At 36.6% G+C, this 17,771-nt stretch overlaps 1 protein-coding gene, 1 long non-coding RNA gene and 1 other non-coding gene across 3 annotated transcripts; 1 reads left to right on the top strand and 2 right to left on the bottom strand.

The window, feature by feature from the left end:
* Window positions 1-3,832: 3,832 nt before the first annotated feature.
* TRNAL-UAG (transfer RNA leucine (anticodon UAG)) lies at window positions 3,833-3,912 on the bottom strand. Its single transcript has one exon. It is a non-coding gene; the product is annotated as a tRNA-Leu (tRNA).
* A 390-nt stretch (window positions 3,913-4,302) lies between these two features.
* Window positions 4,303-5,353, top strand: LOC108943161 (uncharacterized). Its single transcript, XR_001967056.3, has 2 exons — window positions 4,303-4,705; window positions 4,902-5,353. It is a non-coding gene; the product is annotated as an uncharacterized lncRNA (long non-coding RNA).
* A 984-nt stretch (window positions 5,354-6,337) lies between these two features.
* LOC104084979 (homeobox-leucine zipper protein ATHB-12) lies at window positions 6,338-7,975 on the bottom strand. The gene is made up of 2 exons (XM_009588943.4): window positions 7,223-7,975; window positions 6,338-7,140 (listed from the first exon to the last, which is right to left on the bottom strand). Exons 1-2 carry the CDS (start codon window positions 7,610-7,612, stop codon window positions 6,778-6,780), a joined length of 753 nt encoding a protein of 250 aa, XP_009587238.1. The 5' UTR covers window positions 7,613-7,975; the 3' UTR covers window positions 6,338-6,777.
* Window positions 7,976-17,771: the final 9,796 nt, after the last annotated feature.

The raw sequence follows: 17,771 nt of genomic DNA, 5'->3' as shown, positions 1-17,771 counted from the left end.
TTTACCTAAAGCAAAAACTCTACACTTTTCGTATGGTTGAAGGTACCTCTATACTTACTCATCTTGATACTTTTGATTCTCTTCTTATGGATTTAAGTAACATAGATGCTGAAATCAAAGATGAGGATCAAGCTGTGTTATTGCTTGTTTCCTTACCCCAACCGTTTAAATATATAAGAGATACTATGCTTTATGGAAAGGATAATATCTTTTATAAAGATATCAAATCTATTTTGAAATCAAAAGAACAAATAGATAGAGATATTACTGGGGAAACTAGTGGGAACCAAGGGGAAGGCTTATTCATAAGAGGTAGATCCAATAAGAAAGATTCAGGTAGTGAGAAACCTAAATCAAGGTCAAAATCCAGATACAGAAATGTCATGTGCAAATATTGTCATAAGAAATGTCACATTATTTCTGAATGCTTTAAATTGAAAAACAAAGAAAAGCATACAGAAAAGAAAAATGAGCACAAAAATACTGACACTGTTGAAGCAAGTGTAGCTACTGATGAGACTGAGGGAACTATTTTTTTAGCAACTAATAATAGTTTCAAATCTAACAATGAGTGGATCTTAGATTCGGGTTGTTCTTATCATATGTGTCCCAGTCGGGATTTATTTATCACATATGAATCTATTGGAGGTGGAGTTGTCTTGATGGGGAACAATGCTGCCTGCAAAGTTTTTGGAAAAGGTACAGTCCGAATCAAAATGCACGATGGTGTGGTGAGAACTCTCACCGATGTTAGATATGTTCCTGACTTGAAGAAAAATCTCATCTCTTTGGGCACTCTAGAATCTCTTGGGTGCAAGTACATAGGTGAAGGTGGAGTTCTGAAAATTTCTCATGGTGCTCTTGTGATCATGAAAGCACGCAGATCCGGTACATTGTATACTCTTTTGGGATCTACTGTTACAGGTGCTGCTGCAGTTTTAATATCAGATAAATCAGATTCTGACATCACCAAATTGTGGCATATGTGATTGGGGCATATGAGTGAAAAAAGTCTTTCCATCCTCAGCAAAAGAGGTCTCTTATGTGGCCAAAGTACCGGAAATATGGAGTTCTGTGAACATTGTGTGTTCGGAAAACAGAAAAGAGTCAGCTTCAAATCTCCAGCGATTTATAGAACAAAGGTACTTTGGATTATATTCATTCAGATCTTTGGGGTCCTTCACGTACCCCATCAAAAGGTGGTGCCAGGTATATGTTAACTTTCATTGATGATTATTCAAGGAAAGTTTGGGTTTATTTCCTGAAAAATAAAAGTGATGTTTTCTTAAATTTCAAACAATGAAAATTTTTGATTGAGAAGCAAACAGGAAAACAGGTTAAGCGGCTTAGAACAGATAATGGCTTGGAATTTTGTAATGATGAATTCAATGAATTTTGCAAGAATGAAAGAATTGCTCGACATCGTACTGTGAGAATGACACCTCAGCAAAATGGTGTGGCAGAAAGGATGAATAGAACTCTTTTGGAAAGGGCTCGTTGCATGATTTCAAATTCTGGGTTGACAAACGCCTTTTGGGCAGGAGTGAGCGTGGTAAGCCGGTATATGGCTTGCCCTGGTAAAGCACATTGACATGCTGTGAAATGGATTCTCAGATACTTGGGAGGTACTTCAAACATATGTTTGGAGTTTGGGAGAAATACTAACACTTTGGTTGGTTTTGTAGACTCAGATTATTCAGGTTATCTTGACAAAAGAAGATCACTGACAGGCTATGTATTTTGCATCGGTGGTTGTGCTATTAGTTGGAAAGCTACATTACAATATGTAGTAACTTTATCTACTACCGAAGCAGAATATATGGCAGTGATCGAGGCGATCAAAGAAGCTTTATGGTTGAAGGGGTCTATTTGCGGAACTCAGTTTACACCAAGGTGGTATTATCATTTTCTGTGATAGTCAAAGTGACATTCACTTGACTAAAGATCAAATGTATCATGAGAGGACGAAGCACATTGATATAAAGTATCATTTCATCCGAGAAACCATTGCTGAAAGAAAAGTCTCTGTTCAGAAGATCAACACTAGAGACAATCCTGCTGACATGTTCACAAAACCTCTTCCAGTATCCAAGTTCAAGCTTTGCCTGAACTTGATTGGCATTTATGAAGAATGATTTTGCCCATTGGGGTTTTTGCGGAGAAGGTGGAGCAAATTTACTATATATAAGCCGAAATTAGGCCAAGGTGGAGATTTGTAATATGGCCAAATTTTCATGACATTTGCCATGACATAATATCCATTATAACAAATTTGTGGTTCATGACATTTGCAATGACATAATATCCATTATAACAAATTTGTGGATCATGACATTTGCCATGACATAATATCCATTATTAGGCCAAGGATTTCTTGCTATAAATAGAGTAGTTTCTCCTCATTTGAAAACACACCAATTCAAGAGCTTTTCACTCTTGTCTTTCTTTCTCCTCCTTTATTTCATTATAAAGTATTTTGTAAGAGAGTGAGTATTGGGAAACACTTGTGTGAACCCTTTCTTTGGAGTGATCTTGTGAGGTTATTCTCTTGGGGTATTTGGGATTAATTAAAGTATTTACTCTAATTTTGTACTCTCTTTTGTACTCTTGTTGTTATAGTAAAATTGCTCCTCTCCGCTTGTGGACGTAGGTCACCTTGACCGAACCATGTTAAATTTGTGTCTTCTTTATATTTTTTAATTGCTGTTATTATCAACTTCCATTGTCTTTATTATTGTCATTATACCGTTGTTTGACTAAATTCCGTACTATCGGGGTTCCCGATCCTAACAACTACTAATGTACTGCAGTGGTGGATCTATTTTATGTCTTATATGTGCTCAAGCACCCATCTATTTTGTAGCCACATACTAATACTAATATAAAAAAATTAGTAATTCAAACTTATATATTAATTGAGCATCCAATCTTAGTAGTAGTTTTTAGATTAAAAATAGTTGAGCGTCCATAATTTAAAAATCTTGAATTCACCGCTACGTATATGCCAAGGATTATTTATTTATTTATTTTGCAATTAAATTATTCATCATCCTTTCTTACTATTAGAAGCTGGTAGTTGTTGTATAAAGAGGAGTAGAGTATCTTATAAGTTATAACAGTGATCAACCTTGAATCAAACTAAACTTTCCTGAAAGGAACTTCCCATTGAATGGATATTTAGCCACTAACATAATCTTATAATCAAATGGTTTTGCTTTCTTTTTAAATTAACTAAATTGCCGCCTGTCATTACTCATCAGCCATAAAAATACCTACTCTAGCTTCTTACCTTGCTTTCTCAAAAGCAATACACCAAAAAGTCACTTTACTTAAAGTAAGAAATTAGGATAGGAAAAACTCGAGGATTTGGCTTTGTGCCCAAAGATTTGGCTTCTTAAAGCTAGACTATTTCAGTCCAGTTGATAAAATCTAGGCGGTGTTTTGTATAAAGTATAAACCCAAGGAACAAAAATAGGAAGAAAAAAAAATACTAGCTGTGCTTCCATTTCTCATTATGCTTCCTACTTGCATTAAGGGATTAGCAAGGAAAAAGAAGGGTTATTACATCTTTGATGGGAACCTCTCAGTTAATTTGAAGGCAAATTCAACCCTATTATACCTTAAAATTCTGTCATATAAAAGATAAAATACCTAACATAACCTTTAATTTTTACTATTTATTAAGGAGTGAAAATGCAGCTTTCCTTTCTTGAAAATAAATAGATAAAAGGTTTTTAGGTGTAAAACTTGGGAGAGGAAAAGAATAATCTGTGTCCACTTCTTGAAAAGTACTGCCACCAAGATACAGAAAAAGAAAAGACCAAACACAAAATGACAGCTGTGGGATTTGAACCCACGCCCTTTCGGACCAGAGCCTAAATCTGGCGCCTTAGACCACTCGGCCAAACTGTCGTATGATTAAATTGTCAACAGTATTCTTATCATTACCAGTTCTCAGTGTTCAGATAAGTAAATCCAAAGCATGTGCGTTAGTTTATAAAACTCGCATCCTAACAGTTACGGGAAGACGTCTATACACTCACCCTTCACTTTTACATTTTACAGATTCAGATGTTAATTTCATCGTCACGCACTAACCAGATCGTTTTAGTTTTGAATCTAAGACTTTATGTTTATTTGTTCAGCATGATACTTGAACCGTTGATATATATTCTGTCTAACTAATATTAGTAGGGTGTTTTAAGGGGTCATTTGGTTGCCGGTTAGAGTTATGCAGGTATTAGTTATACACGTATTAATTATGTATGTATTAGTTAGGCAGAATATATCGGCAGACCATTAAACTTGTCTTCCCTTTTCACTTAGACACTCTATCTTAAGTCCGTTTCATTTGAACACTTCAATCACATCTCATATGTGCCATTTAGACACAAAAAGCTGACATGGCAAGGCAAGTGTTCTTCACATTTTTCAGGCGCGTGACATGGTCCAAAAAACAAGCTCCTCATCTTTCTTGCTAGAAAATGAATAGTTTTTACCGAAAATACTTTCCGATAAATGTTTCTTTTAATTTTCCATTGTTCATGCCATTCTATCTCCACCGATATAATCAACTCCTCTACTCACCCCCTTTCTCTATTCCTCCTGGCCTACTGTATTCCGACGAATGCGATGGAGAACTTTCCGACGAGCTGTGAGAAGAGAGAAAATGAATGATGGCAAAGGAGATCTATAACTTATAAAGGTTACTCGTGGGTTACAAAGGTTTTTAGCTTTTAGAGACAATTTTAAGGATTTGCAACTTACAAAGTTTCTAACGAAGTAAAAGTTTTTTGGCCGAACAAGTTCATTTCCGATCTGAAAATTTGGCAAAGTCGTTTCAGATTTGAGAATTTTTTATGAGATCTAAACGCATTTCTTGCTTTCTCGTTTCACATCAGATCTGGGGAAGAAAACGAAGGAGGTGGAGAGTTTTTCGAAAACAAAGTAGGGGAGTCGTCGGGAAGAGGGCGGAAGGAGGGGGACCGCCGGGGAAGATGACCAAGGGATGGGTCAGTTTTTTTTTTTTTTTTTTAAATTTGTTTAAGTTAAATCCACGTGTCCTTGTCTTATTCGTCACTCTGGCGTGTGAATTACATGCGTCTTTTGTGTTTGGCTGCCTATAAATTTTGTGTCTAAATGGCACATATGAGATGTGGTTGGAGTGTTCAAATGGAACGGACTTAAGATAGAGTGCTTAAGTGAAAAATGAGGACAAGTTTAATGGGCTGTCGATGTATTCTGCCTATTAGTTATGCATGAATATGTAATGCAGGGATTAGTTATGCATGTATTAGTTATGCAGGGATAAGTTATGCAAGTTTGAGTTATGTTGGGATTAGTTATGCATTCATTAGTTATGCGGGGATTAATAATATAAATATAATGTAGTGTTATTTATTATTAGCTTACTTTATTTTATTAAAACTGTTAGTGTAGCTTAAATATATATATATTTTTAAACAAAAAAATACAAGTTTGAATAAAGGGTATTCTTGTCATTTTGTGTTTTAATACAAGTATTACTAATACATGTATAAGTTATTCCACCTTCTACCCTGCATAAATAATACATAGATTCCCTCATCACTTATACATGTATTAGTTATGCGGAAAAGGAAAACATGAACCAAACATTATAGTAGCAATACTACATTTTATGTAGAAAAGAGGAAAAAACAACCAAACATTGTATAACTTATGCTAGCTTCTATGTAGAGATTATTTTTTCCCCTTCTTTTATCCAAATAATGTATAAAGTTATCCTAATTTTAATACATGAATAACTCCTCTCTAACCGGCTACCAAAGGACCCCGAATTGTATAAGTGCATCGCCTTATTCATTGTTATAAATGCTTAATAGTCTCTGCATATAAGATATAGGATTCTTCTGGTGATTTTGCCCACTAGGTGCCTTTTGCGGTGTAAAGTTTTGAGTCATGACACATCGATTTAATTCTACAAAATACTAACATTTCACTTAGCTAACTAGTATTTGTTTTAGAAAATGTGTTCATGAAAGGTATGAAGACTTGACTGTTCTTTCTACTGGTACCGTTTTATATGAAAGAAGAGTCCTGAGATAACCCAAACTTAGCTACATAAACAATAGTAATTGAAACTTAAGCCACTTAGCTTTTTAGCCACCAAGTCTATACTAGTAATAATTAGCAGCATCCTCTTTTCCTTTGTAGAATCACGAATTATAGTGCAGGATTTGGCCAGGCTTCATATGCTACTGTACCAACTTTATTTTGAGGGCTGCAACTGATAAAAATTAAGAGTTGGTGACTAATAATTGCAATAACATTATCACAACTGTAATGGAAATGCAAATTTTCAGTTCAAAATCTTTTTAATGCTTCTGTTTGGTGACTTTCTTTGTTATTTTTGAATACAAGCTGCTGCAAATTCTTCTCAGTTATTCGGGTCTATTAATTACTAGCATATTTCAAGACAAACCATCTACTAAAACCACTATCGAGATCCACTACTAATACTAGTACAAGATTGAGCGAGACTACAATTTTCCAGTAGAAAAGGGCTTCTGGTCGCAAATCCTCTATTATGGTAAAAGCATTCAGTTTTTTCTCTCCATAGTAGTGCTATGGCCGTAAGCTGAGGTAAACTCAACTATGTCACTCAGCCACTTATGGTGTGAAAGTAAGGACTAAATGTACAGACGCTGGCATCTGGTTATATGTTATAAACTTCCCCCTCAAAGCCAACGGTTTAGATGGGTATATTTTTGTCTATGGTCCAATAATAAGTAAGGTTCAAGACCAGAAATCCCACCACTGATCATAATTACTACTATTAGGTTGCTGGTCCAAGAGACCATCATCCTCTAGGCTGCCCCAGTTTTCAGGGGAAGTTAAAGAACTATCCCCTGCTTCTACCATTTTCAGTAGATGATCAGATTCTTCATCCAAGCCGAAATAATCAGCCTTTATACTACTGTCATCATCTGAAATTACACCATTAACTCCATGTTCTGATAAGTCAAATGACAAGCTTGGCTTCCCTTCCATTTCCTTATTCTTAATAGTATTATCGTCTCTGTTATACGACTCCTGATCAAAGCCAATTGAACAATACTGTCCCCTTTCTTTCTGCATCAGATCATTCAGCTTTTGCAACTGCACAGAAAATATCATATTAGAGTTGGGGGAGTCTGAGTAATTGGAGCTAAAAAGGAAATTAATTTGTGTAATTAAGTACCTGCAAAAGCAAGGATTGGTTTTCTTTCTTTAAGGAGTTGTACTGGGAAGCAAGATGGTCAAAATTGGACTTAAGTATGTTGTAATCCCTCTCGAGTTGCTTGGATTTCCATCGAGCTCTCTTGTTCTGAAACCAAATTGCAACCTGACGAGGTTGCAATCCCAGTTCTCGTGCCAACTGCAGTTTCTTTCTTGGCTCCAGTTTAGTCTCGTTCTCGAACATGGTTTCTAATGATTTAATCTGCTCATCGCTGAACCTCCTCGTATTCTTATTATTAACCTTCTTCTTCTTTGAGGATGGTAAACTGCTAAAGCTGCTACTACTGAAACACTCTGCAGAATTAAGAGCAGCTGCTGAAGAAGTACAAGAAAATTCCCCTCCATCAAACATCTTCTCAAGATTCAATCATGCGCCAAATCTAACACCAAAAGTGATGCAATTGGAAAGAAGAGGAAATTAGAGTTTGTGAAATTGCTGGAGTTGGGATATATATATTTATTTATGTGTGTGGATTGGAATTGGAACGATCATGTACCTCTGACACAGTTGATAGAATAGTATATTTATGGTGTTAAGAGGTCTGGTGGGGGAATTATCAACTTGTGCCCCATGCTTTTTATATGGACAGAAGAAGGGGTGGGTCCTATATCATAATATTACTTCCTTTTCGTAAACTTATGATCGTTGTTTATTGCTTATTCCTTGAACCTCTGATCACTCTGTTGTTTCTCCACTGTTATTGGTTTTTTTTTCTCCAATAAACAGGGGGCGTCCCAGTTGGGGCTTGTAGTTTGTTGGCTGGCTTATTGTTAGCAAGGAGCCAAGTACTCTACCAATCCTAATACTATATTCTATGATTTATCAAGCTTTAGTGGAGTTTAAAGTTGTGGTGTTTACTTGTCATCTTTATAATCATCGTTGTCTTCATTCAACTGTTCCCTCCTAATTATATTATCATATATGGGTGTCGGCTACGTGATTCACGTTTTTACTCTATGTAATTATCAACATTCTATATATTTTCATTAATTGACACCTTTTTGTTCTTTGTATTTATCTTACTTTTGCATGTCTTTGTTTCATCGCCCATATATTATAATGGAGTATATGATATGAAACAAAAGATTTCTGTTGAAATTGCTAACGCCGTCTACCTTGATATGTTAGTTTGTCAGAACTCTTATAGGTCCGGTCAAGAAGGGGATATCCAGCTATATGTGACAATTTTCTTTTTTTTTCTTTTTCTGTTGAATGATAAATATAATTTAATTAGTTTATATTGTCTTTTAAGATCACTCATTTTTTTTTCTAATTTATATATATATATATATATATATATATATATATATATATATATATATATATATATATATATATATATATATATATATACATACATACATTTACTACGCATTACGTTGTATAATATCGTTTTCTATTTACAATCAACAAAAAAACTACTTACTGTACCCTAAAATAATTCGAACCATGCCACTTATTGCATGTGAAGAAGCATCTCATGCTTACTAGCTAAATTCATTGTCTAGCTGGTTTCTTTTTGCTATTCTGATCCAAATTTCTTTGAAATTACGGCATAGTTAATATTTATCAAGCATCTCATCATCAAGATTTTAGGGTTTATTTTGTGTCCCTAAGTGCACATCTCTCGTCTAACCAATGGCGGATGTAACTAAGTAGTACCAAGTTCATCTGAATCCAATACTTTCAATGTTAAGTAAAAATTTACATATAAAAATCTACTAAAATTATAGTAAATAATAAATATGAACTCATAACTTAAATATAATGGGTTCAATGTTAAAAATCTAAAAACAAATAAGCTCGTATAACTTAAATTAATCATGAATTCGCCAGTGTGTCCAACATACTAATAACTCCTAGTTGAGAATTCTACAAACAAATGAAAGAACGTTAACGAAATTTCTCAACATTCTTTTGATTGTTAAGACAATCTTAAAAAATAAGTAAAAGAGATATAAAGTTGTCATGGTATAGGGTTAAATATGCTATGCTACGTGGCCGCTCACAAAAGGGACACGTGGAATCTAAGACGGGGATAGTTAAAACCGAAGGCAACGGTCCCGTCTGTTATCGGAAAGAATAACGCTCATAAGGATGCAATAAATACTCTTCGCCCGGTGACATTTAATAGAGAATATTCTACAACATTAAGTATATTACCCGTTACATTTTGACATCTATGCTCACCGTTATAATTTCATCAATGACCCTCATAATTGACATTAAAGAAGGGCACGATCCTAGGACCTCTTTTCCTAGACGTAGCTATAAATAGTGAGCTCTTTTATCATTGTAAGGACACGAATTTTCTGACAAACTAATACTACAATCTACTCAAAGCTCTAATTAATTTTACCTTCTTATTTTTTATTCTTGATCTTATTACTGTTGCGCCAGGGGCTTCACTATCAGAGTTTTTATTTCTGTCATTTCGTCTACCTATCAAGGCTAAGTGTTATATATTTCTTCAATTATCTTGCTATTTCAAGATTAAATTAATTCACTTATTTAGAAATCATGTATAAATTCACTTGTACTATTTTACGGGTAAACAGTTTGGCGTCTACCGTGGAGCCTAGACAACCGTACAATTAAGTTGATCCTCGCTTTTTCTACTAACATATTTTGATTATTTTGTCTTAGTAAAAATCATAAGAAATGTCAGATAGCGATGTTAACAACACACACAATCCCGAGGTTCAAGAGAATCAACCTCATTTCGAGGACTCAATCAGTGACACCCACAACAAGAGAAATGACGCCACACCGGTGCATGACAGGCAATATCCTCGACATGTTCGGGAGACAACTCCCGATGATGCTGAAGAGGAAAATGTCGTTGACGCGGTAAGGGTCGTACAAGAATAACATGCAATCATTCTAGGCACCTCAAGCGACAGGAAAAGGTTATGACGGAGTTGATGCAGGCGCTATCGGGGGCTTCAAATAATACGAATAGATGAGATCCGGTTCCTTCCGGCACTCCCTCGAATCAAACAACGCAGAGGGTCGACAACAACATCCTGAGGGGTAAAGTTGACTCCGATGGGGCTGGGGGAGCGGATCCGGTCCCAATAACAAAAAAAATCCCTTCAAGAATGAACTCTTACGGTTTATGAGGGAAGTGAACGCCCACATGAACCAAATCCTGGGCGCACCACCGATGCTGAAAGGTCTAGACACAAAGAAGTATACTCAATTGCCATACAAGCTAAGTGCGACACCAGAATTAATCCCGAAGCGGTTTAAAATGCTTGATGTGCCAAAGTATGACGGAACTTCAAACCCTCAGGAGCATATTGCCACCTATACAACATCGATGAAGGAAAATGATTTAGCTCCCACGAAATTGAATCTGTTTTGCTGAAAACTTTTATAGAGACTCTCACGAGGGGAGCTTTGACGTGGTATTTACTGTTATTCGAGCATTCCATAGACTCTTTTGAGATGCTCGCAGACTCTTTCATCCGGGCTCATACCGGGGCCAAAAAAGTACAGGCCCGAAAGGGTGACATATTCAGGTTTGTGTAAGGAGAATCTGAGTTGTTAGGAGAGTTCGTTACTCGATTCCAGAAGGAGAGAATGTTGCTCCCAGCTGTCCCGGATGAATGGGCGGCTGAAGCATTTATCAAGGGACTGAATCCGAGAAGTTCAGACACTTTTTGAAAGTTGAAGGAAAACCTGTTTGAGTTTCAACTAACGACTTGGGCGGATGTCCACAACCAGTACGAATCAAAGATAAGGATCGAAGATGATTAGGTTGGATTTCCATCGTCGACAAAAGGACGGGAGAAGAACAGAGAAAAATCAAAAGAAGATTTTGACACGACCATACGGTCTTCAAGTGGCCAATTTTTTCTAACGAATGGACCGAAGGTCGCGGAAGAGGCTTTCGGTCAGCTGACAGGTTCGCCATCGACAGAATGACTGATCGCGGTCGGAACAATAGATCATTGCAGGATAAATAAGCGTCAGGGGCGCGAGATCCTTCCTACCCCTAGCTGTCATAATACATTTTCAACGTCAGTGTAGTGGAGTTGGTGTCAGCTAGAAGAAACATCAAAGAAGCACGGTTCCCGAAACCAATGAGATCTTATCCCAGCCATATGGATCCCAACTTGTGGTGTGAATTCCACAAGACGAATGGCCACCGGACAGGGGACTGCCGATACCTCCGGGATGAAGTGGCAACATTGTTGAAGAATGGTCATCTCAGAGAACTCTTGAGTGGCCGAGCTAAGAATAATTATGGTTGAAACTGGGACAACGCGAAATACTCGAAAGTCGGAGAAGATCCCTCGCGCCAAACGATCAACATGATCTTTGGGGGGAACAAGATCAACATGGTTACCTTTTCGGCAGCAAAAAAGACAAAAGTATCAATAACCCATAGAAAAAGGCTCCGGGAAGTCGCCGCAGACGATATCACTTTCACGGAGGAGGACGTAGACGGATTGCTACTGTCGTACAATGACGCACTAGTAATTTCTTTAAATGTGCTAGATTTTAAGATTAAACGTGTTCTAGTGAATCCAGGAAGTTCGGCCAATATCATACAATGGAGAGTATTGGAGCAAGCTAAGCTCACCGGAAGCATCATTCCAGCCACAAAACTCCTCGTCGGATTCAATCTCGCGAGCGTGACAACCCGAATAAGAGATTTTGTTACCCACAAATACCGAAGGAGTAATGAAAGCAACTCTTTTCGAAGTGGTAGATGGTGATATGTGATATAACATTATTCTGGGAAGGCCGTGGTTGCACGAAATGAAAGTTGTACCATCCACATATCATCAATTGCGGAAGTTTGCAACGCCCGAATAAGGTAAAATATGCTATGCTACGTGGCCGCCCAAAAGAGGGACACGTGGAACCTAAGATGGGGGATAGTCAAAACCGAAGGCAACGATCTCGTCTCTCACTAGAAAGAATAATACTCATAAGGATGCAATAAATACGCTTCGCCCGATAGCATTTAATGGAGAATATTCCACAGCATTAAGTACGTTGCCCGTTACAAGGAGTTTGCCATTTATGCTCACTGTTACATCTTCATCAATGACCCTCATAATTGACATTAAAGAAGGGCACGATCCTAGGACCTCCTTTCCTAGACGTAGCTATAAATAGTGAGCTCTGTTATCATTGTAAGGACACAAATTTTCTGGCAAACTTATACTACAATATACTCAAAACTCTAATTAATTTTACCTTCTTATTTTCTGTTCTTGTTCTTAATACTGCTGCGCCCGAAGTCTTTACTACCAGAGTCTTTATTTCTGTCATTTCGTCTTCCTATCAAGGCTAAGTATTATATATTTCTTCATTTATCTTGTTATTTCAAGATTGAATTAATTTATTTGTTTAGAAACCACGTATAAATTCAACGGTACCGTTTTACGAGTAGACAATATATACTACTTATTTGTTTTTTTGACATATACATGCGAAAAGTACATGTGACGTTATTAAATTAGAGGTCTGATATTTGAATTTTATCAATGAAGAATTAAAAAAGGAAATAGGATTTGGCTAAGGCGCTAAGCCGGGGAAGAAAGCAAGTCGAGCTGAGCCGCCACCTGCAGCTACGTGCCCCTCTTAAGTTCTTTCTTCTAAAATCTAGTTGTCCACTTTACTACTCTATACTTAATTCTAGGACTAATAATACTTTAAGAAAGATAAATACAAATGAGAAGGAAAAAAAATCAAAGAATTGAAATTTGAAAGCAGTGAACCAATAAAATCAGTTGCCAGAAGACAAAACATGAAACAGGTGTCACACGTAGACCAACAGAAAGTAGCCACCTGGCCCCAAAACAAAAACAATATCATGAAGTGGCAAAAAATTGGTGGCTGTTGCTTTAGAAGTGGGAAAGCGAATTCCAATTTGTAGTGAAAGAGGACACGTGCCAACTGCTGCGGGGACCAACTGCTTTTTCCATATACAGATGTCCGTCGAAGCCCCTGTACTATGCTAGCATTTGGGCATATATTTGATTGAAATTTAAAATAATTTTTTTAATAATATATATTAAAAAATAATTTTTACAAGTTAAAATTATATTTGAATATTTATTTTACTACAAAAAGTTAAATATTTTAAAAAAAATCTATAGTTCAAATGGAAGCTGTGTCTTTGTGCCATGTTATCTTTCAAACACCCTTGGGGATTTGCCGATACTCTTTTCCCCCTTCTCTGTTTCTTTTGGCTATATCAACGTCTTCTGCTTATACGTTTCTATAAGAAGATTCGTGGGTATGGAACTGTGCTCCTTTCATTATCAAACATACTTTATTAGAAACATGTTTATCTCAATTTTGGGCTGACAGACATTCTTCTGAACTTCTCCATGTATTTAGAAGGCATCTATTGAAGGGAAGGAGAGGATAACAATTTATTTCGTATCCGGTGTTTAAATTATACTTAAATTTTCATACTTTAGTACAATAATAAATTATGGTGAAAATATTAATTAATTAACCAGTACTCCCTCCGTTTCAATTTAGATTATGTACTTTGATTTGTCACAAAGTTAAGGGTAAAATAAAAAGTTTAATGTTAAATTATTTTTAAATATAGAAATGTGTCATTCTTTTTTAAACGAACTAATAAAGAAAGTGTGTCATTTAAATTAAAACGGAGAAAATATAGTTTAATAATAATTATGTTTATAAAGATATGTGTGATAGATAGATTTATTTGATTGATATAAATATTCCGTGAATAAGTTATTACATGGTGGGAATAGGGATATTCTTGCCGCACAACAGTGTCCCAATGCAAATTTAGTAGCATTTTGGTTACAGTTGAAAAAAGAATATTTAAGTTGAACTTGAAAGAAACATTCCTGAAAGATAAATTGTGTATAGACATGTTTTATTTGAAAAAAAAAATGTGAATTTTGTGAGTGAAAATCGAATTCAAACTTTAATTTGTCAATAATCAAATTATAATTTCAATAGTTCGTTTGAAGTTCAAATAATTTTACCTAAAAGCCAAAATTTTATGGCCAGACTTCAATTTGCAAAAAATAGCTTACTTTTTGCAAGCAAACTCTTGAATTTGGGTTGTACCCAGAATAACTTGTCAAAAGATATATGGACAGTTCAAAATGCCCAAATTCGGACAAATTGAATGAAATACATTTTCCAATTATATGGTCATGCTAAACCTAAGCTGCGGTTTTGTTAATAGAAGTTCACTTAGTTTTAACATAATATTCTTTTCTATGTTTTGTCTGTATGATTCCGCATTGTATCCGATTGTTAAGTGAAAGTAAGAATGAGAAAAAAACAGAGGTGTAGCAATTACAACCCAGAGAAAAGAAGACCCTTGTTCTAGGCTAGTGTCATATTTTCAACTATATATACTATTTACGAATAACATTAATTACTAGTGACATATTTTTATACTTCTCGCATGTTAAAACAACAGAAATACAAATCGAATCATAATGAGGAGGGAGATTTCAACTACCACATTCTAGAAACCATGCATATTTTTAAAAGTATATAGAACATAAAGAACTGTTGGTGACGAGTCACGTCCACTCTCTACTTTGTTAAAATTGAGTATAGGTGATGGTGACCATGGCCTGTATTACTATAAAAAATGAAACGATATGGATCTCCACTTGTTTTTTTCTCTTTTGTTCGTTTTCTTCCTCCCCTGAGCATGATGCAAATAAAAAAAAATATGTCTACCTCTAACTCCATCGGCTTACCAAATAGGAAAAGAAGAAGAATCTTTTCTAGTATATACTCCTAAAGAAAGAAATGAAAAATCATCTTCAAACTAACAGCAAACCTTATGCGAGTATTTTAACCTTAACCCTGCTTTTTGTGAGTGAACGTGATGACTGATTATATTTTTTTATTTAATTGTTTCATTTTGAAAATTTAGAAAACCGTGTATATGGAGTAAAACCGTGTATATGGAGTATTCTAATTAGTGAAGCGGAGACTAGAACCATAATAAATTACTCTAAGAAGTTACCGATCAATAGGATAATATTTCTAACGTAGGTTGAATAATTAAGCCTAGATTAAAAGCGGGTGGGCGTGTCAAGGTTTATATGATTCTGCTGATTAAGATACGTATATTTCGACACTTCGCATGGAATATCACTGTCTTGTATAGATCATCGTCTCTTGGATACCTAAGAAACAACCGGAAGTGACCTTCCAAGCTTTCGTATTTTTTGTGAATATATAATTAATTCTCACTCCTGCCTTCATTTTTTTTTTTTTATCTTGTTTGATTTGACATACAATTTAAGAAAGAAAATTTTGGAACGTAATTATGATCTTAAACATGGTAAAAGAATTGTTTTGACTACTATAAAGTCATGTTAAATATAATAGTATCATTTCACGAAATATATTTGTATACGGTCGAAATCGAGCTCGCCTACGACACACTAGGTCAGGTCTGGAACATGGCAAAGGACTGAAGATCGAGGCCGCCCGCCTCGAGAATATCGAGGCCATGATGCCGGAATCGATCCTAGCCCCGAACGAGCTCGAAGAAATGTTATTAGCATAACAGAAAACCGAAATATCCATGACCGGTCGGATATTGCGGCGAGAATCTCGGCACGTATCAATGAGGAACTGACAATCGGCAAATCAAGGGATTTTTTTACCTTTTATAAAATTGTACCTAAAATAAGACTCCTCTACTATATAAAGGGGGTCTAATGATTCACTTAACACATTATCATACGCATTCCAAAGTAATACATTATTATTTTTCTCTTTAAGCTCTTGCTCTATTGTCTCGTGATACTGATCAAAGCGCATCTGGCTCGAGGGTGACTAACCTTCCGAAATTGAAAATATCCAATTCGTGTGGTTTGAACTCACTTTATCATTGTTTATTTCAATTGCAACTCAATTTATCACTTTGTATCAAGTTAATCCGCGTATCCTTAAAACCACTTACAAATTCAATTGTTATCCGATTTTGAGGGTAAACAGTTTGGCGCCAACCGTGCGGCTAAGGATAATAGTGGTTATTTGATACAAATTTTCATAACACACACTACTTTACACTTGTTCTTTGAAGTGTTTCTAATTTCAGGTTAAAGCTCAAAATGTCAAACTCTCAACCAGGACCCCTACATGTTGATAATGAGTCTGTCCATCACGATGAAAATAATAACATAGTGCCCAATGACGAGGTACCACCCGTTGATCCCATCAGAATTCCAGTCTCGAACCTGATTGACGCTAGTTCACATATGGCTATCAACGCAAACCTACCTACCGATCCCGAGAATAGCGTCCGTGGTGGAACCCGATTGACAGCTCAAAAAACACAAAATATTGGAGGAGACGGGAACAATTTACGGATGATCTTCGAAATGTTACAGGCTCAACAGGTGGCGATAGCTCAGTTACAGAACCAAAACCGCTCACCGAGCAGAATCAAACCCGATCCGTCCGGGGAAGTCACCCGCAGGGATGAACCTGTCGCAGAGAGGTTGAATGAAAACGAATCGGGGACTAACCCCGAGATCATAAAAATGCTCGAGGAATTGACAAAATTGGTAGAATCAGGTGAGAAGAAAATCGAAGCTAATGACAAAAAGGTAAAAACCTACAATTCCAGGGTCGACCAAATCCCAGGCGCACTGCCGATATTGAAAGGCCTGGATTCCAAGAAGTTCGTGCAAAAACCTTTTCCTCCGAGCGCGGCTCCAAAGCCGATCCCTAAGAAGTTCCGCATGCCCGAGATTCCTAAGTATAATGGAACGACCGACCCAAACGAGCATGTTACCTCCTACACATTTGCCATCAAAGGGAACGACTTGGAGGATGATGAGATTGAGTCTGTCTTGTTGAAAACGTTCGGAGAAACCCTGTCAAAAGGAGCTATAATATGGTATCACAACTTACCTCTTAATTCTATCGATTCATTTGCTATGCTTGCAGATTCTTTGGTGAAAGCACACACCGGGGCTATCAAGGTCGATACCAGGAAGTCAGATCTTTTCAAAGTAAAACAGAAGGATAATGAGATGCTCAGGGAGTTCGTGTCCCGGTTTCAAATGGATGGACCTGCCACCGGTCGTTGATGATTGGGCCATTCAGGCTTTCATCAAAGGACTCAACATTCAGAGCTCGTTGTCTTCACATCAGTTGAAACAAAACTTGGTGGAATATCTGGTTATCACTTGGGCCGATGTCCATAAATGATACCAATCAAAAACCAGGGACGAAGACGATAAGCTTGGGGCCCCTTCTGGGTCAGTGTATCCTGTCAGAACCATCGACAGAGTCAAGAGAGACATCGATCATGAACCGAGATCAAAAAGGGATTAGTATCAGCCGTACAATGTGGACCGAAGAAGCAATGGGTACGGACGGAACTCTATGAGAAATGAAAGAAGAAGTGATCGAGGTCAGAGCAACTAGGGACTTATGAGCAAAAACAGCTTCGACAGGCCCGCCGGGCCTAAAGAAGCGCCAAGATTATCGGAGTACAACTTTAATGCCGATGCCT

Source organism: Nicotiana tomentosiformis, chromosome 1 (genome assembly GCF_000390325.3).
Source record: "Nicotiana tomentosiformis chromosome 1, ASM39032v3, whole genome shotgun sequence".
In the NCBI taxonomy this organism is placed as follows: Eukaryota; Viridiplantae; Streptophyta; class Magnoliopsida; order Solanales; family Solanaceae; genus Nicotiana; species Nicotiana tomentosiformis.
This window is presented reverse-complemented; position numbering and strand designations above follow the sequence as displayed.